The sequence below is a fragment of the Haemorhous mexicanus genome, chromosome 12 (genome assembly GCF_027477595.1).
Source record: "Haemorhous mexicanus isolate bHaeMex1 chromosome 12, bHaeMex1.pri, whole genome shotgun sequence".
NCBI lineage: Eukaryota > Metazoa > Chordata > Aves > Passeriformes > Fringillidae > Haemorhous > Haemorhous mexicanus.
The window spans coordinates 2,727,280-2,754,108 of record NC_082352.1 but is presented as its reverse complement, the minus strand read 5'-3'; the positions used below and the strand labels follow the sequence as shown (position 1 = coordinate 2,754,108).

At 51.5% G+C, this 26,829-nt stretch overlaps 1 protein-coding gene across 1 annotated transcript in view; it reads left to right on the top strand.

The window, feature by feature from the left end:
- LOC132332977 (hydrocephalus-inducing protein homolog) overlaps positions 1-26,593 on the top strand; it is a 65,778-nt gene extending 39,185 nt beyond the window's left edge. The window contains exons 26-59 of the mRNA XM_059857702.1: positions 692-820; positions 3,134-3,311; positions 3,822-4,027; positions 4,756-4,886; positions 5,814-5,950; positions 6,589-6,710; positions 6,798-6,980; positions 7,340-7,492; positions 8,562-8,801; positions 8,986-9,051; positions 9,546-9,695; positions 10,089-10,268; positions 10,304-10,632; positions 10,853-10,972; positions 12,769-12,928; positions 13,034-13,206; positions 13,363-13,561; positions 14,265-14,364; positions 14,906-15,005; positions 15,465-15,633; positions 15,841-16,079; positions 16,390-16,462; positions 17,077-17,281; positions 17,657-17,889; positions 18,474-18,628; positions 19,553-19,745; positions 20,596-20,704; positions 21,296-21,544; positions 21,888-22,030; positions 22,372-22,836; positions 23,752-23,912; positions 24,425-24,525; positions 25,123-25,495; positions 26,243-26,593. Of these exons, the coding sequence (XP_059713685.1) occupies positions 692-820; positions 3,134-3,311; positions 3,822-4,027; positions 4,756-4,886; positions 5,814-5,950; positions 6,589-6,710; positions 6,798-6,980; positions 7,340-7,492; positions 8,562-8,801; positions 8,986-9,051; positions 9,546-9,695; positions 10,089-10,268; positions 10,304-10,632; positions 10,853-10,972; positions 12,769-12,928; positions 13,034-13,206; positions 13,363-13,561; positions 14,265-14,364; positions 14,906-15,005; positions 15,465-15,633; positions 15,841-16,079; positions 16,390-16,462; positions 17,077-17,281; positions 17,657-17,889; positions 18,474-18,628; positions 19,553-19,745; positions 20,596-20,704; positions 21,296-21,544; positions 21,888-22,030; positions 22,372-22,836; positions 23,752-23,912; positions 24,425-24,525; positions 25,123-25,495; positions 26,243-26,381 (6,063 nt within the window). The 3' untranslated portion in view covers positions 26,382-26,593. The remainder of the gene's footprint in view (positions 1-691; positions 821-3,133; positions 3,312-3,821; positions 4,028-4,755; positions 4,887-5,813; positions 5,951-6,588; positions 6,711-6,797; positions 6,981-7,339; positions 7,493-8,561; positions 8,802-8,985; positions 9,052-9,545; positions 9,696-10,088; positions 10,269-10,303; positions 10,633-10,852; positions 10,973-12,768; positions 12,929-13,033; positions 13,207-13,362; positions 13,562-14,264; positions 14,365-14,905; positions 15,006-15,464; positions 15,634-15,840; positions 16,080-16,389; positions 16,463-17,076; positions 17,282-17,656; positions 17,890-18,473; positions 18,629-19,552; positions 19,746-20,595; positions 20,705-21,295; positions 21,545-21,887; positions 22,031-22,371; positions 22,837-23,751; positions 23,913-24,424; positions 24,526-25,122; positions 25,496-26,242) is intronic.
- Positions 26,594-26,829: the final 236 nt, after the last annotated feature.

Genomic DNA, 26,829 nt, shown 5'->3' with positions numbered 1-26,829 from the left:
CCAACCCTCTCCACAATGCTGGGAATGCCTCTTTTTCAGGGTACCTAAGACTGCCTCCTGAGGCAGGCAGGGTCCCAGTGGGGCTGCTCTGAGGGATGTGTCCCTGAGACATCCTTCTGCTAATCCACCCTAAAGCCTGACCTCCAAGGAGATGCTCTTGTCTAAAGCTCTTGCTTAATCCACACAATAATCAAGGGAAGAAGTTGGGCTTCCTGTCACTACAGTTGGACAGACTGTCCCAGCATAATCCCCACTTCACTCTTTTCCAGTTGAAAGCCCACAGATATTTCCAACTGCTGGCCCTGTCTGTGTTGCCCTGGGTGACTCCCTTGTTGCATGTGTGTTGTTTGCCAATACTAGCATGCAGGTACCTTTTCTTCTGGAATGCCTCAGTGCTGTCTCTGTTTCTCCTGGCTGTTGGTGACTCCTCAGAGTGCAGAGAGCCCATGTCCCCTGGTTCATTTATTGCTGGCCCTCACATGGTTGTTACCACACCTCTGTGTGCTGCCAGAGCTCCCTGGTCCTGTGCAGGTGCCCTGTGCTTGGGGCTTCCCCAGGTTCCCAAGTGCCCTTGTCTCCTCCGTGGTGCCTGCTCCCATGATGTGTCTGCTTTCAGCCCCAGGAGAGAGGAAGGAGATTCCCAGCAGCAGCCCTAGGTCTGTAACTTCCCTCTTCTGTGCCTTCTCTCCAGATGTTTAACGAAATTCATCACAGCAAGGTCACCCTGGAGAACACTTGCAGGAGTGAATTCAGCTGGGTGCTAAACCCTAGCACTGCAGACCAGCAGCTGCCTGGAGTGTTTCTGGTCAACCCCACCACTGTAAGTAGCACAAGTGACTGACCCCAGCCCTGTGTCAGGTGCTCCAGGAGAGTTTTAAAGGGAAAAAAGACAGGGTGGGGAAGGAGGAAAGAAGTCGGAGGGGAAAACCCCAAACCCAGCCATGAGAGAGACAGAGCTGTAAGCCATTTCTGCAGGGGCCAGAGAAGGTCAAACAAGTGCTCTCCTGACAGACTCCCCCACGGCCTTGGCTGGTGGGTGGCTCTGCTGTCACAGGGCAGACGCCGGTGGGAGACACAAGTGTGTTGGCCATTGTCTGTCCTGCTGTAAGGGGAGCAGAGGAGAATTCTTTTTGATAGATTTCTCAGATGAAAATAAGGCACAAACGTGGCGTTATATCTGAAGACTGTTTATTGGTAAAGAAAGGGTATGGTCCCGACCAGAAGGGGATAGAAAAGAGAGCGAGAAAGAAAATGAGAAACGGAGAGAGCAACAGAGGACAGGGACAGAGCGTCACCGCTAGAGCCCTGGGGCGCTCTGTCGGGTCCTGCTCGGCACATGGAGCAAGTGTGCTGCCAGCCGCACCAGCGTGCGTGCCCGCCGGGCTCCACGGGCCGGCGGCGGGGCCGGCTGTCCCGCGGGCTGCGGCCGGGCCGGGCTCAGCAGCCGCGGCTTGTCACGGTCAGGACGCGGCTGCTCCCTCGGGGAAGCAGCGGAGCACTGGGTTGCCGTGGTGAGCCGGGAAGCGGCGACAGCAGCGTAGACGGACAGGGAGGAAGAGGCTCTGCAGGGATCTGGACCCTGCGGGTGCTCCCAACCCAACAAAATAACAAGAATGGCAGGGGAAAACGTTAACTGCTTGTATATTCTAAGATTCCTTCCGTAACTCAGCCATTTGAGGAAGACGGTCAGACGGGAAAAATTTTCCTGGGCTTCGCGGTCTGCGCACCTCCAAGGGGGAGGTCGCTTGCAGCCCCCCAGACACGGAGCTTGCCTGCATTTTCTCCTTGCGATCTCCTTTACACGTGGCATGTGTAAAGGCTCCCAGCACGTCTACAGCCCCTATAGTAATTTTTCTCCCCATGTCAGAAAGTAGATTTATAACATATCTTGTGGCATAACTTAAAATTTAATTGGTTGCTCACAGTCACTCTGGGGACCCCGACGGCTGAGATCTCAGGCTGTGCTGTCACTGGAGCGTTTCTGAGGGTCACCTTACCCAGGCTGTGTGGTCACATATCCCTTTCTAGGCTTGCTGCTCCCTGCCTCCTCCAGCTTTGTTGCTGTGCAGCAGCTTTGTGGGGCAGTGAGGGGGCCAGGGAGCAGCGGGGCTGGAAGAGCAGGGAGAAAAATTTGCAGCATCCCATCGCTGTCCAAGCTTCTCAGTCCTGCCTGGATGTCTTTGAGCTGAAGCAGCACTCCTGCTTTTTTCCCCTCCTTGCAGTGGGAAGAGGAAGTGTTTGACTTTCCCATTTTTTCATGCCTGTCTCCTACAAGGGATGAGAGGAGCTGCTGGCCCTGCTTAGCGCGGGGACTTCCTTTGCATAGCAGCAGCAGAAGAGCCTTTTTTTGATGAGGCGGGCTCTTGCTGGGAGAAGGCAAACCCCATCAGCAGCAGGGCTGTGCTCACATCGGGCTGTGCTCACATTGGGCTGTGCTGGGGCTGCAGCCTTATGAGCCATGGGGAGGACACACGGCACCCCGGGATCAGATGCTTGACTTTTTGGTCACAAGGAAGGTAGAAGGTTTGAAAAATGAAGGCCACTCCTCAGTTAAAATTTAAAGAACATTTAATAGGAGACAATGGGGGACAAAGCAGAAGTAACAGCGCTGGGTGCTTGGCTTGGGTGCTTAGCCAGAGGCACAGACCAGTCAACACAGCAACACCCCTTATATACTCTGGGTATTGCATCAGCCTAATCTATATCTACAAATGCTTATATATATTGAAATATTTTAACATAGTTCCTCCTCCCTCCCGCCTTTTTGAAGCATCTGCAGTTGTCCTAGTCCTGGTCATTTGTTACTTTTTGACGCATTCAACGGGTTTCCATTCCTTCACTGGTTAAATGTTAGTATTACAGCAACTCTTCACCAACATTGGTATCACAACACAACATTTGCATTAAAAGAACTCTAAACTTTAGCAAAACTTCTTTTACAAAAGTCAACATTATAAAACACATAGTATTTACTCTAACAGTTGTGAAAGCCAACACTGTAATGTTTATCACGAGGGTGATATGGTCTGATGGTTTCTTCTAGATGAGAACCTGTTTCCTTAGCCTTTCTGTCCCCTGAGCCATCCCCATCAAACACTCTGATGCATTCCTCCCTCTTCTTCTGTCCCTGCAGGGCTCCATTGCACCTGGTGAGAAGCAAGTGCTGGAATTCTCTTACATGCCAGGATTACCAGGAGCTTTCAGCAGGACTTACCAGCTTAAAGTGGGTGACCTGGACCCGGAAAATATTTGTCTGAAAGGAGAAGCATCCTTTCCAATGATCTGTATGAACCTGCCCTGGAACATCAAAGGTGGGCACTGCCTGTCTGCCCCCAGGAAGGGCCCCTCTGGTTTTGTTCCCTACCATATGCCCATAGGGCAGCTCATGCTCCCCTCCAGCAAGCCTGGAGGATTGCAGGACTGCCAGACCAACTCAAGCCCCCTGGTTGCTTCATGAGTCTTGAGCAGAGGATCCCACGTGGGCTTTGTCCCAGGAATCAGCTTGCCAGCACATCTGGCAGGGTCCTGAAGGGTGATGGCTAGAGTGAAAGGCTTGGGAAGGCTGCAAGAGAGGCTGGCAGGGCTTCTGGCAGGGTTGGATATGTGTGACATTGCAGGGGATGAGATGCTCCTCTGTGGGGAGGGAGATGGGTGGGAGCAAACATGAGGATTCAGAGAGGAGCAGCAGCATCCACTTTCCATAGATGGCTTGAGGGATTTCTTTCTGGAAGAAACCAGTGTTGGGAGGCAGGGACTTCCCAGCTTAAATAAGACTGGCACTTTGCTCACACTTCTCTTTTGTGGATGTTTTCTTCCTTCAGAAAATGAAAAAGATGAGAAGCCTCTGACACAGCTCGTAAAACTCGCGCAAGAACACAGTCAGAGGAAGAAATCCGTTGATCGGAAGAAGACTCAAAGCCTGAAGACTGGGACCTTGAAGTCTCAGACCCAAAAAACTCGGACTGCAAAGAGTCTGAGTCCGAAGACTGGGAACCTGAATCCTGATGTGCTTGACTCTGGCATTGCAGTAAGAACAGCTGCAGCCTTCTTTGGCACATGCCACCCTCTCCATGTCACCTGAACCCCTTGCAGCTCACAGCAGCTCCCCGGTGCCCTGATGACACCTGGGACCTCCCTGCCCACTTCCAACCTTGTGTCACCTCAGCATTGTCCCTAGGGCTGCCACTCTGGTCATGGTCTCCTCTGGGGCTGCACCAGCTTCCTGGCTACCCCAGGGAGAGATCCTGAAGGCCATGCTCCAGGGATGGAGTTGATGGTGCTTTGAAGGAGATGCAGGTCATTGCTGGGAAGTTTGTTGGTCCCAACCCAAGCTCAGACAGATTTACAGACCTTAACAGCAGCTGCCTGATTGTGGCCTGGGGCTGTGCTGGTGGTGCTCATCTCCAAGAGGCACCAGCTTGGTCCTGGTTCCTTTTCAAGACAGTTTTTGTCCAAGCTGCCTTGGTACTGACTGGGGGCAGGCAAGTATCTGGAGCTCTGGAAGGTTCCTGGCTTGTCTGTCTGCCTGGCCAGATCAGCTTTGCTTACAGTGTCTGGGCAGGCAAAGATGCTGGAGTTACTTCTCTGGAGATGAGGTCCTGGCTGAGGGAGCAGGAGGTGTCACAGGCACTGAGCAGCCAGACAGAAGGACCCCACACCCCCTCCCAACAAGAGCGGGTTGGGATCCTTTCTCAGGTACAAGCTGGGCCTTGTGAAGGACCTTTGCTAACCAGCCCCTGTCTTCCCTTTCCTTAGCCAAACACTCAGCAGATAAACACGGTGAAGACGCTGATTGAGAAGGCTGCTCTGGAGATGCAGGAAAAGCTCACACCCCATTCCCCAGAGAGCAAGTTCCCTGACAAAGAACTGTGCCAGAGCCTTGTCAAGTGAGTAGGGACTCCCATCCCCATCTCCAAGGTTCCCCGTGGGGAATACCCAGCCTTGTCCCCTTCTCCTGAGAGCTCCTTGTGTCTGCAAAGCTGGGAATAGCCTGGACTCCAGAAAGGGTCTGGTCCTGGTGGCTGTGACACGCAGCATGTGAGCAGTGGAGTGTCCTCCCTTCCCCAGCCCCCCGCTGAGCTTTGGACTGCTCAGCTCCCCCCAGGTTCTGTCCCTAGAGCTGGGGGAGCCAGTGCAGGCCTTCAAGCCCTTCCAGACAGCACAAATTCTGTTCCTGCTGACTAGCTCTGAAAGAAACAACTCCCAGCTGGTGTCTTGGTTCCAACTAACAGAGCACACTAAACAAAAGGAGAAGGGAACTGCACATGTCAGCAAACCCTGTAAAATCCAAGGTCAGATGGCTTAAAGCCTGGTGGGATGGCACGGCTTGGTCCATCCCTTTGAAACATCATGATGCAGCACAAGCACGGGAGCTTCAATTCAGAAAGAAGATGCTCTGCAGAACAGATCATGTGATCTGGCTGCAGAGCAATGGAGATTTCTTGTGCAGGCAAATCTTGTTCCTAGGCCCCAAAGCAATTTCAGGCTCAGGCTGTATACTAGGCTAAGCAGTTTGATTGAGAGCAGTGGAGACCTAGTGTACTCACTTACACTGGGTTTTCATGGCAGAGGAGCTGTGGCCAGTGTCCATTTTAAACTTATTTTCAGGTACCGTTTACTAGTGGTAAAAAACCTAGGACCTGCACTCCTGACTTCCCAAAGTCATTGCCAGGTGGTCAGGCCATGGGTTTCATGGGCTTGAGCTGAGTTTTTACAGCAGTGAATAAAGAAATAGCCACTGTATTTGTATCCTCCATCCACTTGGGTGCATAGCCAGGCTGTGGTTTAAGGACTGTCCTTAATCTTCCTTGCAGAGTTGAGCTGCCTGAGTATGTCCTGGACATGGGCACTGTCCGTAAGGGTTTCACTGAGAGAAGCACTCTGGAGATCACCAACCCTGGGCAGATCCCAGTGTCCTTCCAGATCGATGTATCTGTCCTGCAGGACACAGGTAAGCAGTGCTGGAGACACTTCTGTGGGCTTGAAGGAGGTGTCTCAGACAGATTAGCTAAAGCCATTGAACTTGGGGAGGTTTCTGAGCTTTTTCTTCTCAGTGCCTCTGTAGGGAGCTTTAGAGGCAGAACTATCCTGGCCAGCCATGCCCAGGGACCTGGCCTGCCTGTGACAGCCCTAATGCTCCTGTACAGAGGCCAGATGGGCTCATCACCCTGGTCACCTCTCAGCATATTCAGCCCTTGGATCCCATGAGTATCAAGTTTCTTTGGGCACTCTGTGGGCTTATTTTGCCATCCAGCGGGGTCTGATGTGTTTTGGAAGCGCTTTTTTTGGAGTTCACACTGTCACAGCACCTGTATTCAGCCTTTATTGAGGAAACAGCCTGTGAGATCCTCTGGTGGATCAAAAGAGGTTTCCAAAAGAGGCCTTGAGGCAAGGCTGCCCTTCCATCACACAGTGGCTCACTGTGTCTGAGGGGTGTTCAGGTGCACTCTTAAGTTTTTGTCCAGGTCACAGCACGGCGTGGGGCTTTTGCCAGACCTCTCAGCCAGGACACCTGTAAGGTCTTAATGTGCTTATGACAAATTTTGTGTTTCCTGTGTATCTCAGCTGCTTTGTGTTCATATGTTCAAGGTTTCAGCGTGGAACTGGACCAGGTGCAGGGCCTGCCCCACAGCCACACCAGGACGTTTGACGTGCGCTTTGAAAGTATCCGGCAGCCACGGGGTGACGTGGATGTGCTGCTGCCCATAGAGGTACCACAGCTCTTGGGGCAGGCAGCAGGCTGGGCACAGCAGCAGATGTCACCTGCACCCTCTGCTGAATTCTCTGTCCTTCTCCAGGTGAAAAAAGGCCCCACATATAACATCCGTCTGCGTGCCGCTGTGTCTGAGCTGTCACTCGAACTCTCCAAGAACACTCTGCACTTCTCTGCTCTGCTCGTTGGGCAGTGCCAGGTTGAGACAATCCAGCTCTACAACTGGTTCCGAGTACCCTGCCGATGGTCCATCAAGCCTGTTCAGAAGGTAAAGCCCAGGCCCATAACTTCTTGGTTGGGTTTTCTTTGTGATTCTTGCCATTTCTGCTTCTGTGGCTGCCTGAGCACTTGGGTCTATAGCGTGTTTGAGGAAGCTTCTGAGGGTCTAGATTAAGGCTGGTTTGCCTGGACCTGTTCCATTAGCGGATGCTTTGCTTTTCTGCCATCTTCACCCATTCCTCCTCTTCCTCTGAGCACAGTAGTTCCCTATCTGCCTGCCTTGTCTACAGGTTTTCCCTCCAGCTGTAGGCTATGGGAGCCACACTTGGTTTGGCTGTGGGTGCTCTCAGCACTGTGTCAGTGTCTCGGAGCACGAGGAGACCTCACACACTTGGTTTCTGTGCCCAGAACAATCAGCACATGTACATGACACCAGCCGTACATCAGAAGCAGCAGGCGCTGGAGGATGAGCCCTGTCCCTTTGAAGTGAAGCCTTCCAAAGGAACCCTTGGTGCAGGAAGGTGGCAGAAGCTGCAAATCACATTTACACCCAAGGAGGAGGTGAGATTGGCAGATGTCAGCCCAGGAGGTCTGTCAGGGCTATCTGGAAATGAGGGCCTGGTGCAGAGAGTGTGGTAGGAGCTCTGCCTTCACAGGCAGCTTTCTGCAAGCCCTGTACTCTGCGTGGCTCAGTTCACCCCACAGAGCACTCCCGTGAGATGTGCTTTGAAATGCCCACAGGGAGCTTGCACAGAGAGCCCAAGGGCTTGGAGGCTGCCCCTTGGCACATGGGGGGGATGTGCCCAACTCCCCCCAGCCTCCCCCTTGCCTGGCTGCATTTGCAGCTGCCACACTCGGTGCAGGGCAGCTGCCCGCTCACAGAGGATAATCCTGGCATGGCCAGTCTAGGCTCACCCTGCTGCAGGACTGACAGACCAAACAGCCACCACACACCCTCCTGGGCACGGCAGGACAGGCACTTGTGGTGATGTGCTGCCAGCAGTCCCTAGGGCTCTGGCCTGCCTGCACATTCCCGTGCAGCTGGGGATTCAGCTCAAAGGATGGAGCATTCCCAAAAGTGGTTTGCCTGTGGCCGCTGGGTCTCGGAAACTGGCAGTGTGTCCCAGCACGGACACAAGTGCTTCTGTGCCCACACACAGTCCCAGGGATCTTTTAATTGCTCAAGAAATGTAACCATCTTGTGTCTGGCTTGGACCAGAGCCTAACACTATGCAGAGATGCTGACCCTTATTTCTGGCCAGCAAGAGCTCATTTGCCTGGAGTTGGCGTTTGCCTGATGCAGCAGTGCCAGGACTGTGTCTGGACACTGTAATCCTGATGGCCCCTCCCATGAGCATTGCACTCCTGCAGGACTAGGTGAAAATGCCTGACAGTCCATTGTACATCCATGTGATACCAAATACCCAGTTACAGTGCACACCAAGATTCATCCCAGTTACTCAGACCCAGACTACTACAGATGCTCTAGTCCCTAGCATAAGTAAATATCTGGTTTGCATTCACCTTGGAGGGACTGATAACACCCTGACCTTGGGGCAAGCATTGTTGTATTTGGGGTCCTGTCACCTGAGACTTCATGAAAGAGTTTCCTGCACTTTTCTTTTTACAGAGGTCTTACAAGAATGAGCTGGAGCTTAACATTAATGGGAGCAGCAATTGCTTAAAGCTGCAGCTCTCCGGACAAGGTCTGGAGCCGCGGTTGGAGTTCAGCCCTCCAGCACTAAAGATGGGATGGATGCTGGTGGACAGCACTGGGGTGGAGGCCACAGTGGTGGTGAAGAACCCATGCAACTTTCCCATTGAGTTTTACTCCCTGGATTTTGATGAGCAGCACCTTGAGAAGAAGAAGGTGAGAAGGCAGGTCTGGTCCCCATGTACATGCTGCCCAAGCTTCACAGCACGCCAGTGTTGCCAGGCTTGTGCCAGGGAGATGGAGGCAATCCCCAGGGCAAAGCCAGCTCTGCTGACATACTGTGGGAGGACCTAAACTAAGTAGTTTGTGTTGTGTTGCGTTGCCGTGCTTGGACATCCAGGTCACAGATCCGAAGACCTTGACTGGGGAGATCCTGAGGGATGGGAAGCTGCCAGCGGAAGACCAGGTAAAACCCTGCAAGGCCCAGATCTTGAGCTTGCCATGTTTGTGGGCCCTGGAGCATTGTGTCCCCCCCCAGGTGCTAATGGCACAGAGCCTTGTCCAGACCCCTGATGATGTTCCACAATGACTCTGTAGCATCTATGTGAATGGGGAGGTTATCACCATCCCTCAGATGGGCAGGAAGTGGGCGTGCTCTGTGTCCAAGTGTCCCATCTATTCAGAGTCTCCCAGCCTGGAAATCATTCTAAATGGTCCCAGGACAGGGCAGCTCATGGTCATTGTTTTCTTCAGCTGAGTCACTTGGAAGAGGTTTCTCTCCCGGTCTGGCTTGTAGCTCTTGCATCTGCTCTGGAGCCTGCTCACCCCACTGGGCATAACAAAGCACTTGTACATCATATAAGTCAAAAACCCCATTGCCAAAAGCTCAGTGCCTTTAAAGAAGGAGTTGTGAGGATGAAGGTGACAGAAGTATAAACAGGATTTTCTCTTCTGTTTTAGATGCTGGAACATCTGGGACTGCATCCCGACAGCCCTCCCCTTTCCCCTGCTGCTGTGCTCTCCAGTGTCGAGTACCCAGAGAAGCGGCTGGGCTCTGCAGAGCGTGTGCAGGACAATCTGCTGGGTGCTCCAGTGGTGCCAGCACTGAAGGTGCCAGGGCAGGGACCGGGTTGCATGGGGGGCATGGGGGACAGGTTGGACGGAAAGGGATCATTGTGGAGAGGTAATGAAGATGTGGTGGGGCCCCATGTCTGCAGGTCTCCTTTCTGTCAGGGATGGGACAAAAGAGACAGCTCTGCTGGAGACAGAGCAGTTCTGTAAGACAAGAGGTAAAAAATTACTTAAAACCATCAACCTTGTTTGAGGAGAGGGTCTTGCATAAGAAGGGGCATCCTAGGCAAAACAAACACCAGTAAGGAAGACCAAGCCCATGGGCAGGTGGACTTATTTATTCTTTCTGTTGGTGAACAAACCCCCATTTTGCTTTCCAGAATGGGGATGTCTCAGGGCTCACCTCTCCCTCCCTTTTCTCTCTCCCCTTAGGCCAAGGCCCCAGATGCAAAGGGCAGTTCTGCCAAGGGCCAACCAAAGACGGGTAAAGCAACCAGCAGAGACAGATCTGCAAAGGAGAAGCAGATCTCCACACGGAGAACAGAAAGTTCCCGAGGCTCCTCTGCAACAAGATCCAAAAGTACGCTGGAAAGGGCCTCAACCCCCACAGTATTCCTCAGGTGAGCCTCACGGGAGGAGGAGATGTCTCTACTTCTTGGTCCTCTTGCCAAACAAGGTCCATCATTCCCAGCTCCACAGTGACCCTGTGCCAGTGCCTCATGGGATGGCGAGTGCACCCTCCTTGTTTCGTTTGCTCCTCAGCAATGTCTGAAGCCTCCTCTTTAATTGCCAGGCTTAAACAGTACCGGTGGATAGTGCCTGCCCAGGGTGAGGTGGAACTGAAGGTCAACTTCTTCGCCAAAAAGCCAGGGAGGTTTGAGCAGACACTGAGCTTTGAGCTTGTGCCATCAAAGCGCCAGTACAAGCTGCCCTGCAGTGGCACTGGCCTGTACCCCAGCATCAGCCAGAACCCACGGTAAGGCTGGCCCCTGGCAGCCTCCCACACCACAGCTGCCGCTGAACTCACAGCCAGGGCTGGGCAGATCATACTGCCTGAGGCTGCCCAGCACCTCTTCCTGTGCTGGGAGCTGGGAAGGCAGATGGTACCTCAGCCACCAGGAAGGGTTATGGCTTTCTGACTACATTTCCTACTTGGAGCATCTCATAGCTCCTCCTTCCCCCCTTTCTCTGCCCAGGGTGGTGTTTCCACAGTGGAGGGCGACCATGAAGGAAGGTGAAGTCATCTTCAAGGAATATGTTGAGAGCACAAAGCAATTCCACTTTGGACCACTGCTGTGTGGGAGATCAAGAGAGTGGTATGTGCTCCCTGCTGGGCCTTGTACTTTTCTGGACATGCCTGGAGAGACATGCTGTCCTGGTGGCACAATCCAGGGCAGTCCCTGGATCAGTCCTGGGAGACACATAGGTTTGAAGGACCACAGATGTGAACTTGAGCAGATAAGAGGCAAATGAGCCTTGGAGGAGCTGCTCTGCCTACTCCGTGGGTGCCTTGGTGACCAGAGCCGCGTGCTGCCGCCAGTCCAAAGGTGTTAGACGGCAACTTCTGTCCCCCTCCACATCTCAGCTTCACCCCTTAGGAAATGAACTTTATGGTGGCTTTTTAAGTGCTTTGAGCTCTGCAGGTAGCCTGATCAAGCAATTATTCTGTAGATGGTTTTGTAAAACTTTCATTCATCTGTAATTATAATAAGACTTTATTATTAACCTGCCAATGGGTGTCGGGGGGAACGTACAGCAGGAATTACATTTTCCTGTAATGACATTGCATCCCAGCTGCTGGATAAAATCTGCCTAAACACTTGGCCATTGAAGCTATTGTATATTTCTACTTTTACTGTCACTAGTTTTTTTAATAGGATTTAAGTTCTTGTCTCCATAGGAACTCTGGAGGGTTAGGTCTGTTTAGACAACCCAAGGAAATGAAACTGAAATAGTTTAAAAAAACCACACGATCTTTAGCCAGGTAGATGGATGGTTTGGGATTTCTGTTTGCCTCTTTAGCCCTTTCACTCCGAAGGAATTTCCACACCTGAGAGAAGGGTCATTTGTTACCTTCTTGCATTCCTCTTGGGAATTGATGCTTTATATTTCTTTCTCAGACTTTGAGCTAACCCATGAAATCCAAAGCAGTTTCATGACTTTTATGAGAGAGATTAGCTAAACTCTTTTTCCAAAAGCCTTTCTTTATACCCTGCAGGGAAGGCACCTCAAGAAAGAAGGGGAAAGAACCCGTGTGCCTGCTGTACTGTTATTTTTCTAGGCACCCTTGAATTTATGTTGTATTAAAAACTCTCAAAGTGGCCTGAGCATCATCAGGCTTCTGGGGTGGAGGCACCAAGTCCAGGTGTAGCAGACACGGGGCTTGCTAGAGTCCCTTGGAGGACAGAGGCCTAGAGATAAGAAAATGCCAAGTCATAGTAACTAAGCCAGAAGCCCTCTCTCTGGTCCTCCAAGACCTAAGCATATTTCTCTGTCACCCCATAGGTTACTTTCCCCTAACCCTTACAATTGGACAGTTTCTGATCCCTTCTACCCCTATATAAGGGGCTACTTTAGCCCATTCTGGCTAGAAGAGCTGTCCCTGGAACCCTTCACGGACCCCTCAATAGACCCTCGCTGTGGAATCTCCGAGGCCTCTCCTCTCTCTCTCACCGTCTGCTTGCCTGGAAGCCACTGCTAGCCGAGAGCGCCTTTAGCAAGCTAAGAGCTGAAAACTATAAAAGAGCTGAGATCACTAAGAGCTGACTATCACTTAAGCTTGCTAAGGTAGCTGTGGCTATAGAGCAGTTCGTTTTTCTGGACACCCAGCCTCCAAAAGGCTGAGCTGTCCGGCCTGAGCCTGCCTGCTCGCCTGGGAAACACCCTGCAGAAACCCAGCTGTCCAGCTAGAAGTAGCCCCTGTGGCTTTCATCCAGGGGAAGGCATCAAAGTACAGCAAGGATCCTTGCCATGCCTCTGACTGGGATCCATTTCCCTCACTTGTTTGTTAGAGCAAGGTCTTCCAGCACTGCTTCCTCGGGTGCACATGGTGCTCTCCTTGGTGTGTGGCAAAGGTAACAGTCTTTTCAGCCTTTTCCCCTTTTGTTGACAGGTACAAGACCCAGAACTGTCCTGGCAACTCTGAAAATATAACCATCTTCAACAACTCCCCCACGGACGTAAAGGTCCGATTCTCCTTTGAGAATGCTGGGGAAGCAGATACGTTCCTTTTGAACCCTCCCCGCATGAGACTGAAACCAAAGGAGAAGAAGGTAGGAGAAGGGCAGGTAGAGCAGGCACCACAGAAGTGCCCAGGGGCTGCTTCTCCTGCTCACACACAGAGCTCTTCTGATTTCTTCCTGTGGGACCATGTGCAGGAGCTGACCATTTGGGCATACCCCACTTCCCCTGGCTTCCTGGAAGACAAACTCGTCTGCAGCATTGAGAAGAACCCGAACCCAGTGGTCTTCAGCCTGTGCTGCTATGGGGTGGGCATGAAGATGGAGGTCAGCACCCGGGAGCTGTCTTTTGACAAACTGCTTCTGCACAGGTCAGTCATCCCACAAGCAATCCAAAACTTGTGACAAAGAGAAAACGTTTGACTCTGGTTTCTGGGGCATGGATGGAGCTGCCCCAAGTTGCATTCAGTGGCAAGGCCGGTGTGACCATCCAGCAGCTAATGCCAAGTGCCTTCCTGTCTCTGCAGGACTGACTGCAGGACCTTCGTCCTGAAAAACAACAGCATGCTGCCCATGGCCTGGCAGCTCCGTGGGCTGGATGACCTTGTTGAGAACTTCTTCTTGTCACAAAATAATGGCATCCTTGATCCCCGCTCAGAGTTTGAAGTGACACTGCATTTCAAGGCTGAGCAGATTGGCAGCATTGAGAAGACCCTCCGACTAGAGGTGAGAGGGACTGTGGCCTGCCTGGCAGAGCAGGGCACAGTGAGCAGCCATGTGCTGCTAGGGACAGAGTCAGGAAGAGCTGCACCCGCCAGACACAAGGGTTCTGTGACCCCAACTTCTGCCTCTACACAGCATTTGCCAGAACGTGCAGTGCATCCACATCCCCCCAGACAAGCAGACACTGCATCCTGAGCCTGTACCACAACCACCTCGTCCCTGTGAATGGTTGAAGGTTGTTGTCTGGTTGTACAGACTGCAGCGTGATCTCTGTATTCCTCCTGGACTTTGTCTGAAGCTCTTGCATAGTACAACAAACTCTCCCTGTGGGATTTTGTTCCCTGGCCCCCTGTTTAGGGGCTGCCCTTCAGACAGGGTGCTAGGTGATTTGGGAGGGTTGTCAATGCCACTGCTCTGAGACACCTCATACTTCTTGTGGTTGTTCTTACACCCCTGTGCCTCTCAAGGATGCTTTAGCAGCAGCATTCCCTGCTGTAGGAGTGCAGAGTTGGGCTGATAGGGTTTTTTACTGCAGCAGAATCCCACTGGGACAGCCCATGAGAGGAACAGGTTAACAAAGCTTGGGAGTCCGCCAATGGTTGTGAAGCCAGGGAGGCCATAGGGAAAGCAGCCAGCAGAGACAAGGACTTTACAGGCTGTCTACCAGAAGAATAATCTGAACAATGTTTGTTTCTTGCTGCCTCAGGTTTCAGATGCAGAAAACATCCTTGGGGTTGTTCAGACAGAAAACATCAAAATCTCTGCAGAGGTCTATGATGTTTCTCTGGGCATTGACATGCCTGAAGGTCAGTGGATGCCTCCCAAACAAAGCAGTCCAGGTGCACTGCATTATCTTGGGAGGTGGGCAACCAAAGCACTTGATGGGATGGGGTGGGATGGGACAGCATGCAAGGAAGGCACGGATACGTAAAGCACATACTCTGCAAGCTGCGTGGAATAAAGCGTTGTCAGGGCTCTGACAGCCCTAAGTCTTTCCCCTCTGAACTTTGAAGTGTGCAGCTTCATGTGCAGATTGAATTTGGGGGCTTTGAAACAACAGTGATGTGAACAGGCAGTTGGCAATGCCCACAGGCTCAGTGCAGCATATAAAGTAATTGGATTTGTGCTTGGGAGTGAGGAAATGGGAGCCGAGCTCTTTTGCTACTAAGCCTGCAGATACTTTGGGTAAGAAGAGAAAGGGCAGACAAGTAGTTGGAAACCACTTTCAAGAATGGAAACTTGCTGAAAAGGGCTTTGCACCGAGACCTCCATGTTGCTTGTGAGCTGGTGTATTCTGCAGCAGCTCACAAATACTGTGTTTGACCTCACGCTGTGGATTTTCTGCAGGTGCAGATGGAAGCTTGGAATTTGGAACAATTAATGTCCTGGATAAGGTGAAGAAAGTCCTGAGTCTAAAGATCAAAGGGATATACAGGATTGAGTACAGGTGAGTCCAGCTGCCTGGTAGTGAGCATTTCCCAGGCCTTCATTCTCCCTCTGTCAATGGCTAGAACCTGTTTCCATGCTGGCTACCTCATGGTATATACAAAACCTGGGCTTTCTGATCTCAATTATTTTACCAGAGAATTCAGCCACAAACCAGCAGTTCTTCACAGCTCAGCTGGAGGCCAAAGGAGAGCCCCAGAAATTTCAGCCACTGAAATGCTGAGATTCATTGACGTTCTTTGGTGGTCACCTCCTTTCTCTTTCTGAGACTCTGTAAAGAAGTGAATGAAAAATTTTTTGCAGTAATCTTGTGATTGTCTGCACTCTCTGTCAAGATCCAGGATTCCCTGAGCAGAGCTGGACTCTCCCTTTTTTTTCTGGTCCTATGCAAAGTCCTGGCTGTGCTGGTGGCACCTGTACTTGTAACTGCAGAGCTCTCCTTCCTTCCCTTTCTCCCCAGGTTCACGCTGAAGGGTGCAGGTCCCAGGATGCAAGACTTGGCATCCTACTTCACCGTTACACCTCAGTCGGGCATGGTGAATGCCTCCCACCCTGATGCGAGTGTTGAGATAATCTTCCACCCCACAAGTGAAATCCTCCTCAAGAACATACCCATCCTGTACTGCCAGGTGAGCTGCCTGGGCCAGGCTGTGTTATCACACGGTGTTTTGGGAGCGTAAACAGGATAGGTTTCTAATGGGAGGAGGGCTTTACTGGAGAATCCTCTCTCCTACGTACACAAACAAAGTCTTTCAGCACCATTTGGGAGGCTTCCTAAGTGGAGCTGAGACTCTAGCCGGCGTCTTTATTGTTTACCATCCTTCCTGTGGACACAGGTGATAGATGCCAGCTCAGGTGAAGGAGGCCAGGCTGTTACCAACATCCCAATAAGAGTGTCGGCCAAAGCCGAGTACAGCAAGTACAGCATTGTGCCTGCCTCACCCACCGACTTCGGAGCCATGATCAAGGGCACCAAGAAGAGCCGGACTGTTGTGCTGAAGAACAACGGCACGCTCAGCTTCAAATTCCACATCCGCCGAGAACCCAAGCTTGCATCTGCATTGGAAAGCAAAAGGTATGAGAAGCCCTGCACCACCCTTCCTGTCATACACGCCACAGCTGGTATGTGGCAGGCAGCCAGGAGACTTGGGCTATCGTCCATTTGCGTCCCTGGCTTGGGGAGAGGGAGCAAAAAAACACCTCAGTATCCCCATGTATAGTACAAAGCTGGTGACTGAGCTGCTCAGTCCAGCAATAGGAGCTGCTGGCTGCTCTCTGGGAGCCATCAGGAGCAGGAAGGCTTTCCTCTGTGAGGAGGAAGGCCAGCTTTGGCCTTTGAGGCAGGGGAGCTCAGCATGACAGATACCTCTGTTTTCTCCTCTCAGTTCAAAGCAAGGGGAGTCTGCTCCATCAGCTAAAAAGCGCTCAAAAGGAAGGAAATCAGGCTCCTCGACACAGGTGGGTGACTCCTGCTGCCCTGCTGCTGCTGCAGGGGATGTGAGAAGATGCTGCTGTGCCCAGGCTGGGGGCTCATCGCCATAGGGTGGGATGTGGTCTACAAGACCAGTATCTGCTCAGTCCTACTGACAGTCCTGTACTCTGGCTGTGACCTGGAATTATGGGGTCAACAGAGGGGAGCAGGTCCTGTGTTTGGTAGCTGCTAGCCAGCATAGGTCTGTGAACACCTCAGAAGCAAAAACATCCCCCACTGAACTCCCAGTCCACAGAGCTCAGACATTACTTTTTCTTCTTCCCAGTCCCCTATCTGTCTCCCATCATTTCTCACAGCTATTTCTGCTCTCCTGTATTACCTCTGAGGTTGAAGGATCACAGCTACCACGTTCATTCTTTACACTCCCAACTCCTTTCTCTCTGCCACTTGGGACAGGCTTGCAGCTCCTCTTGGCTTGTTGCTCTCAGCCTGGGGCTACCTTTGGGCCATGGAGTCATCCTTCCCTGCCCTGGGACTGGCTGCTTGGGCCCATCTGGAGGCCAAGGCAGGACGTACTCTTTACTGAGGTGCTCAAGGCACAGCTATTAGCCATCAGCCTCTCCTGGAACTTTTTCTGCAGGGTCACCTCAGGCTTGGCATGTTCACAGTGTCCCCCTGCTCCGGCTCCGTCCATCCGTCACGCATGCAGTTGATCAAAGTGGAGTGCCTCGCAGAGCAGGAGGGGACATGGGAGGAGCAGATCTACATTGACATCATGGACAGAGACCCCACAGACAATCCCCTCGGCATTCCCTTCACCCTGATTGTCGAGACCTGCGTCCCAGGTACATACTGCCCACAGTGCCCTTGGTTACACTTGCTGCTGATCAGCACCTCAACTTGCTGCTTGGATAGAGAGGCACGCTAGCCTTGCTGTCCCACCTTAAAATCCTCAGAGGTTCCAGCCCTCTTCAAGTCCACCAGTTCACTCATTATCCCTCCCAGGCTCGGAGGGATGCATGGAAGGATAAAAGGAAAGCAGTGCTCTCTAAGACTGAGGTTGACTGGGCTCCATCCTCACAGCCAGCTCCCCCACCCAAGGCTGGGTTTAGCAGTCACCCGGGCAGAAAGGGCTTATCGAGCCTTCTGAGAGGCCAGCAGGGTCTAGACAAATTCATCAGGGAGGCTTCTCCGTGCTCATCCCTCTGGTGTGTCCACAGGACTTGTTGAGAATGTCGCGTCAATCTTCAAGGAGTATCCGATCTGCAGCAGCGCCAACCTCAGCCACCAGCTGCAGTCGGTGAAAGGCACGGGCCTCTTTGTCAGAGATGAGAACAGATTCATCTTCAGCAAGGTTCAGGTTGGGCAAGAGGCAGAAGCCCATTTCAGTATCTGCAATGCTTGCCGTCTGCCATGTGACGTGGCCCTCTCCATCAAACCCCTGCCTGGAGAGGTAAGAACAGGAGGCCAAGGTGGTGGTTGCCCTCTAAGGGCTGTGCGAGTGCCTGTTTTGTTCTCCAGATGCATTGTTGCCTGTGGCCCAGACTAGTCTAGCTCAGTGCAGGTCAGACTGCAGGGGAGAGCAGCAGAGCCAGGGAACAGTTGTGTGGAATTTTGCATGTCTCAGGAGAGGTTTGGCTCACACCTCTGGGTCTTTGGTGGGAGAAGTGAATCCTTCTGAAGCTCTCCTGGAAGCACACGCAGAGAGGGGCTGTTATGAACTGACATGTCAGGGCTCAAAGCAGAGCATCTCCTCAGGCTCCCTGGCTTTTCCTTCTCTTTGAAGGCCAGTTCTGGGTTATTTGCAGAGTCTTCCATGCAGCGCCCATCTCCCATATAGGCTGGGGCAGCCTCCTGCACTCAAACACCCAATGCTTTAGCACAAGGTCAGCATTCCCCGGGAGGATGGGAGCCTGCCCGGGGAAGCAGGAAGAAAGACACAATGTCTGGGGCTGTTCTCAGTAATGCATTTATGAATAAAACTGTGTCATGTTGAAAGGTGTTTTCTCCTAACACTGCTCTCTGGGTTCCCCCAAGGAACAAAGCCTTATCAACAACATTTTCAAGCTGGATCCAGTCAAGATGTCCATTCGTGGCTCGTCCTCTGCCGTTGCTACGGTGACCTTCACTCCGCCAGACAAGCAGAGCTACGACTGCACCTTCGAGGCTTCCCTTGAGATGCCCAAGGGGTAACTGACCCTGTGAAATATTGGGGGAGGCCTCACTGATAGCTGCCTCTCCCCTGGGAAGGCACAGGCCTCTTGTTAGCTCTAATGCTTTCAGTAGCCTTAGGCATGAGATGATCTGGGAGTAACTCTTAGAGTAGAAAAATGAGGCTGATGGTTTATTCTGTATGAAGAACTGTCAAGACAGGGAAATACTAGGTAGCCAATTGGAAGTTACCCAGATGTGCTGCAGCTGACCTGGGCGTTTCCACGGACAAAGGTTTAGAAGAAGCGGTTTCTGTGCCAGCAAGACAGCAGTCACATTTTCCTCTTTGCTTCTGTAAAATTAAGTGATCCTCTGTGGTTCCCTGGCATTCATTAGGCTATTTTATGTGAGTGATTGGAGCTGATATGAAAGAGGAGCCCAGTTCCTCTGCCCTGGGACCTGTGTACTGGGGCTTTGACCTGCCCTTCCTCAACCCTTTAGTGGCTGAATTGGAACAAGACAAGTCTAATTGCTAATAAGCAACTGCTTTTTTACTGTTCTTGGAAATGATCTTTACTGATGGTGACAATGATTTATTTCTGCCTTCTTGCTTTTGTACTGCTTTCGTGCTGTGCCTTTGCTTGTTTCATAAGTCTCATCTCACTGCAGCAAGGGGATTTGCCATATCTCATCTGGTGCCTCCTTATTTACCTGCTGTACTGCATAATTCAATTAAATGAAATTATTTTTAACTGTTATTGTGGAAGGCTCTGGCTCTTTGGAGCAGATTCCTCTTGTGAATGGTCCTGAGTGGATTGGGAAGAGGCTGGTGGGGGCCTGTGTTTTGTGGGGTACAGGAGCACCAGGCAGGGAAAACACTGTAGGTGGGTGGCCCTTGGTGCTTTGCTTGCCCAGTGAGAAATGGGTTAGTGCCAGCTGAAATTGTTTCCGCACCTCTCCTGCAGTTCTGTGGAAGTGAAACCCCAAATCCTGACCTTCACCATCAGTGGGAAGGGGCAGGAACTGCCGGTGACAGTCGTGCGCCCAAGTGCTCGCAGCAAGAGGGAAATAGCCGTGCTGCGCTTCAAAAGGCTCCAGCTGGAGGATACAGAGATGCTCCCCCTGGTCATCCGTAACAACGGCATCAAACCTGTCAAGGTGAGGAGCACCTGCTCAAGGAAGGATCTGGTTGGGAACAAAGGCTTGTCCCACAGGGGAAGGGTCCCAAAAAACATGGCAGACCTGGGAAGAGGTGTCTCCGTTGAGCCTGAAATGACACAAATTCACCAGGAGACTGAATTGCAGAAGTTTAATACAAAAAGCTCTCTCTTTTTATAGACAGGTTTGACACATTCTTCTTGATTGGCTAATTAACAGAAACATCTTTCTCACAAACAGTCCTTGAGAAGAGTAGAAAAACACCACCTGCAGGTTGTTTATACTAACAAGTTATCATCGTTTCTACAACTCCCTAAAAGGTCTCACAAGTCCACTGTGAGAAACTAATGTCGTTTCTCGCTCTCTGACCAGGCTGTCAACCACAGGGAAGAGGTGTCAGAAATTCTTTTTAAGCGAGTAGCTGACATCTCCAAAAAGGGAGTTCTTGGAAATTTTCCATCCAGTCCTTTTTCTTTAAGTTGAACACAAGAAAGGTGGTGGAGTATTTTCCTGTCTCTCAGGTCACCTTTTGTTCTCATGAACATGTGTGGTTTCCCAGTTCCATAGATTGTATTTAATCCCAGTTTACTATATTTTAAGTAAACTTAGTTGTGGTTTAATCACACTCTGCTCATTACTTTCTGTCCTGTGTGGTTCTGTGTCAGTTCTATCCAGATGCCTCTGAACACCCTTTTTTCTCAGCTGGTTTGACTTAACTTTTGTGCTAAGTGCTGTTTGTAGTGGGAGAGGTGCTGGGCTGCCATGCGGGACCAGCAGCACTGTGGTGTCAGTCTCTGTGCCGTCCTGTACTCACACCAGCATCATTGTGCTCTGGCTTCCCTTTTCTCAGTTTATGTTACACCTGGAGGATGAGCACGGAGTGTTCTTGTTGAAAGGCAGGGCCTCCACATTCAAGACATTCCAAACTGGAAATGTGGAAGGGGACTCCGTCAGAAACGGTAAATTCATTAACCATGAAGTGTGATCATGCAGAGGGAAGACGTGTGCCCTGCTCTTGGCTTCTCTGAGCAGCAGCCAGGTGTTAGGCACAGTTTCATTCTTTGGGCTCTCTGTCCCCCAAACTTTTCTTGGGGACGTTTTGCAGGATCTCCTCCTAGCAAGTTGTAGGAAGTTCTTCTGTTCTTCTAGACGTGGTGGGTTGAGTTGTGGGGGACTGTCACTATCTCAGTGGACCCTCTGAGGTATTTGCTGCATGTGGGAAGGTACCAGCCTGAACAGACACAGCCCTTGAGCACACAGCCAGCCAGCAAAAGCCAAAAGCACTCTTTTTGGCTGAGCTTGGCATATGGCTGGAGCTGGCTGGAAGTAGATGGAATGAGGGCTGGGCATCAGCCTGAGGTTAAGCTGCTTAAGCGGTGCTGTAACTGGAGGTGGCAGTCTTGTGAACATAGGAAGAGGGTCTGGAACCACTGTGGGTAGAATCTGTGCTTAGAAGGCAGCTGGTTTCACCTCTTATTCCTCATCTATCCTATGGAAATATTTCCTCAGTACAGCTGTATTAATTAACTCTGATTTCCATTGCTGTGCAGAGAGCAAGCCCGCAAAGCAGCCTTTCTTTCTTCTGCGTCATGGGCAATCGGCAGAGTTTGATGTCATTTTCAAACCCACCCTGGCTCAACGTCTGGAAGGGAAGATTTGTCTGTTAGTGGGGGACTCCCGCCTGACCCTAACCGAGCTGGTGGGTGAAGGCCACATGGATGAATTCACCCTTGATGGGTTAAAGGAAGACCCCCAGGAGAGGAATGCCAAGAGCAGTCTAAAGAAAGACATCATTGATGGTAAGAGAGGAGAGGCTGCCAAGGTGGAGCAAGGAAGAGGACAACGTCTGATCATGTGTGTCCTCCCTCTAGCCAGGCCTGGGCTGTCACCCATGGGACTTGCCGGCCTGTGGGGGTGGCAGCCATGCATGCAGAGCAGTGAGTGCTGTGCTGCACATCACTGGCTTAGGGGTGTGCCAGGGTGTTTCCCTGAAGGTGGTGGGATGGGGAACTGCCTGGGGAACTCCCTCCAGAGGGAGGAAGGCTTGGAGCAAGGAAGCATTGAACATAAAGGTGTCTGTGCACGTGAGCGGGCAGGTGGAGCTCCCTGCATGCTGAGATCCCTTGCTCTCCTCCTTTACAGCTGTCAGAGCAAATCACATCCAGTTTGGGCACTGTCCTGTCGGGAAGCGCTGCCGCAGGACCTTCACCATCACCAACCACACCCGTACGCAGTTCATGCGCTTTGTGTGGGACGCAGATGCCATATTCCAGTTCTCCCCCAAGGTGAGCATGGACTGCTCTTCCTTTCCCCATTGCTCAAGCTCCTGGTGTTCCCAGGAGCTGGCAGGGAATCCTCACATGCCACTGATAGCCCATTCCAGTGCCACGCAGGAGATGCAGTCCCTGGCTTGGCTGGACCAAGGCAGCCAGCCTTGCTGAAAAGGCTTCATGTTATGGGAGGTGGCACCTTCTGTTTATACTTTTGTCTGTCAAATTTCACATAAATCCTCTCTGAGGTGCAGATTCCTGGCACAGCTGTTCACCACATCAGTCCCTTTTGCTGTCAGGCCTGCCTTTGGCAGTGCTTCCAGTTTGGTCCCGACTCCCTCCCTGATTCTCCCTAGGTGGGACACCTCCATCCTGGCTGTGCCAAGGGCATCACAGTGACCTTGAAAGCAGATGTCCCAGGCACCTTCAGGAGGCGCCTTGTGAAATGTAAGGTGACCAAGATCAACTTCAAGCGGCCACGAAGGAAGGTTCCAGACTGGGATGACCAAATGTGCATTGTGACGTGGAAGGATATCCCCAGGAAAGACCTGGCAGCCAGATGGTTTAAAAAAGAGAGGGTAAGAAGCAGAACAGCAAAGAAAGGCAATCCAGCTTTTACAGAAAGAACCACCATAGCACCATCACTGCTGGCTGAGCAGCTCCTGCTTCCTCTGACATTGGACAGCCAAGAGGTTCACCAGCAGTGCATTCCAGGGGAGAGGTGGATGCACAGTGACCAGATACACTCACACAAGATGGGGAAGCCTTTTGACAAGAGACCTTTAGCCACACTCAACTATCAGTCTGTGCCACAAGCACAAGTGTTGCAGCACATGTTGAATGGAAGGCAATGCTTTATGATTTTATCCCATTTTATGGTGTTTGAAATCTCTTCATCTCATGTGGTGCCTTTTCACCAACAAGGAGTTAAGTCTGCTGCACTCTGTCTCTTCTTTTAAAGTGGAGAGAAATACACTTCTCCTGCATATGCTGGTGAACTCCAAGTTTTGTCTGCATGGATACCAGAGAATTTGGTTGTGGTCTCTGTATTGTGTGGGATATCTCTTCATGAAGTAGCCCTGTATGACTATGGAGGAGTCCAGAGAAGGACCATCTCCAGAGGCTCTTGCTTTTATTGTCATTATTGCCACAAACACTCATCGTGGGTGAAGGTTCTTTCTGGGTTTCTGGACCATTTTAAGGCCTCTAAAAACCATCCTCTTTTCTATCAGAACATCTGCGGTTGAAGACTTTCCTAGTGAGATCTTTCACACCCCAAAATGCCCATCCCCAGCTCCCAGCAGCGTGGCTGTTGCTCCAGACATGACATCTGGAGAGCACTTACCCCTAAGACAAGAAGGTGCTTTCTAGAGCTCTTCAGTCTTAGGGTTCTCCATCCACAGAGCTCCAGCAGGGGAACTTATCCCTATTTTGAGACCTGCTGGATTTATAGGGGACAGGAAAAAAGCCAGTCCCTCTACAAGGTTGAAGTACAGGGACTAGAACACAGCTATAGTCTCCATGGGGATATTAACAGCTGTGGTAGTGATCGCTTGGATCAGTCGGTAGAACAAACTACCGAGCAGAACACTCCCAATTTTGTCATCTTTCCAGGGAAGTAAAAGTGAATGGTCCTTTCTAGTCCCTTAGGAGGCTGATCTTGGAGGCCAGAAGATTCCCTTCTCAGCCTGACCTTCTGGGCTCTGCTTAGTGATTTCTCCTTCCTCTGTTTGCAGGTGGTCGAGACAGTCCCGGAACCAGCTCACACTGTGCTGGAGAAGAGCAGCCAGGAGGCTGAGGTGTACCTCAGTGCCATTGTTTTCTACACCCAGTTCAAACTGAGCACAACCGTGGTTCAGTTCAAGGATACCTCCCCCTTGCAGACAAGGATAGCCACGTGAGTGCTGGAGGCCAGGCAGGGCCCTGGGGGACAGCAGCTGACCTTGCCCAGGGCTGGCCCAGGGCCTGCTTGCCAGAACTCTGCCCCAGCCCAAACCAGCACAGGCCCATTTATGTGCACACAAAGCCAAGCAGGTGGAGGTGCTCAGGAGAGCCTCAGTGCTGCCACACCTTTCTCCTGAGGACAGCCATGGCTTTGCCCTCACTGCATGTCACCTGTCCTCATCTGCTCAGGAATAAGTTTGCAGTCAAACCAAGACCTAAAGTCCAGAGTAAGCCCCTTAGCTTCAGTGTCCTGGGTACCATGTTGGCCCTTTCCTCTTAAACTTCCAGGCTTTAAAATACTTTTTTGGGCCACCTGGGACAGCAATCTGAGCATGGCAGGGTTGCCTGGGGTAGAAGATGCTCCTCAGCAGAAAGTGGTACCAGGAGTCCATCAGACAATGTTACTGTACTATTTCCTTTATATTTATTGGACTTTTTTTTTTATTCCTCCTTCTGGCTTTTCAGTTTCAGGCTATCCAACACAGGGAAGGTAGCCTTGGAATACTCCTGGGAGGAAGCTGAAGACAGTGAAGCAGTGAAGAAGCAATACTCATCTGCTCTGATGCGTAAGGGCATTTCACTTGGTAGCTGAGGGCCTGGGGAGAAGACTCTGCCACTTCACTCCAAAACATGAATTGCTTTTTCATCCTTGCCCACACGTCCACTTTCATCAGCATCTTCCCAGCTGCAGCTGGAGAGTTTTTGTCCCTATCTGCTGTTCATTCCCTTCTGTTCTTCCTCTGCCACTTCTGCTCTGCAGAGGAGCTGAGCCAGGCTCTGGGGAGAGCCACGTGATGGGTGGACTGGGAAGGACTGGGAAGGGGGACATCAGGGACATCTCAGACTCTTTGAAAAGTCTGAGACTGGGAAAAACAATGGTGTAACAAGTGAGCTGACCTGTAGCCACTGTCTGTGTGCAGCTCCCCACTCCAGGGCAAATGCAAAGTCACCGTCTAAAACCAACTCTCCTGCTTTGGCACAGGAGTTTGTGCTGCAGGCAGAGACCCTGCTCCCAGATGCTCTATTTCCTGCTGAAAGTAATTGGCCAGAGATGCTCCAAGTGCATCCCAGCTCTCCTCCAACTACCTGCAGTGGGAGGCAGAGTTGCTGGCGCTCCAATGACAGGATTTTATCTTTGAAAGGTGTCCTCTTCCTCTCTGCAGGTCATTTCCTCTCCTCTGAAACTTTAAAGCGTTGCAGAAAGATGCTGCATCGTTTTGGGTGGCAGCCGGATCGTCCTTTTGAAACTCAATCTTCTGGGCTGCAGCTGCTGCATCAGCTGGCCAAGCGGCTGCAGCAGCAGCAGGATTCTGAGCAGCAGCAGCAGCAGCAGCCCGAGCAGCAGGACCATCCCAAGCTGTGCCGCTCAAGGCGTGTTGGTTCCGCCCTGGAAATCCTGCCAGATCCCTTCCATGACCTGCCACTGTTCTCCATCAAGCCCTGCCACGGCATCATCGCCCCTGGCCAGAAGCAGGCCTTTCAAGTGCGGTTCTCCCCAAAGTGTGAGGGGACGTTTGAGACCACCCTGCAGTGCAGGTGGGAAACATTTAGCACTTGCCAACTCATGCTTCTGATGGGTGTCACTGGGGGATCGCAGGGTGGGACAGGGTGGAAGGGACCACAGTAGATCATCTGGTCCCACTTCCCTGTGTAAGCATGCTCATCCTAGAGCACATGGCACAGGGTTGTGTCCAGAGGGCTCTGGAATAATTCCAGTGAGGGACACTCCACACCCTCTCTGGGCAACCTGGCACCTGCACAGGAAAGAAGTTCTTCCTCAGGTTCAGGTGGAATTTCCTGTTCAGGTTCTGCCATTGCCTCTTGTCCCATTGCTGGGCACCACCAAGCACAGCCTGGTTCATCCCCTAACACCCTCCCTTCAGTCCCTCTGACTGGGATGAGGAGGTGAGCCTGGAGACAGGCAGCCCCAGAGAGGCGGCAGAAACACCCACAGGAGCAGAAAAAGATCATCTGGCCTTGGTAGGGAGACACTGGGAAGGTTGCAAAATCTGGAAGAAGAGATCCAGGAACCAGCAAGTCCCTAGCTCTGCTTTCTTTTGGGACAAGCAAGGCCTGCTTCTCTACATGGAACCCTGAGTGCTGTAGTTGGTCCCCAGGCACTTTACTGGTCATGTTCCTGCCCTTGCACCTCTGCAGCTTCCATGCAGCGAGCGCAATTGTTTAATTTGCTGCTCGCTGCTTGCACAAGGAAAGGATGCAGCAAGCTGCAGAGCAACTGGCTGAGAATGTTTGTCTGGCTAATACCAGTCCCTTTCTTCCTAGGATTCCTAACATGAAGCCAAATCAGAAGATGAAGCAGGTGATTGTGAAAGGCAGAGCCCGGGAGCAGAAGATTCTTGATAAAGCAGAGAGAGAAAGGCCAGGGAGCCAAGGATCAGGGGCTCTGGAAACCAGCACCTAAGGGGCAGCATTTGCGTCAGCTGGAGTCTCCTGAAGGAACCAGCAACATCGTGCCTTCTGCTGCTCATGGTCTCCCACCCTTCACCAGAGACCTCTGCAGCTACTCTTCTGAGCTCCAGTGAACACCTCAATCTTACCTTTAATTACCTAGGTTATTGACTGGTTATTATATTGATAATTAATTCATGATTGTCAATAAATTGTTAATCGTTAATAAACAATTGTTAATAAATTGCTAACTGTCAGCTTGTCTTGGTTCAAAAGACAGGTGTCTGCAGGACCTCTGTGGAATGGGGAATGTGACCTCCTTCTCTCCAAATTCTTATAACTTTGAAATTAAGGGGCTTTCAGGCAAAGATAAGGGAGAAGTTCTTTGCCAGTATGTACAACAAGGCAAACAAACAACAATGCTGGCAGCAACAACAAACAGAACCAGATACCCAACCTCA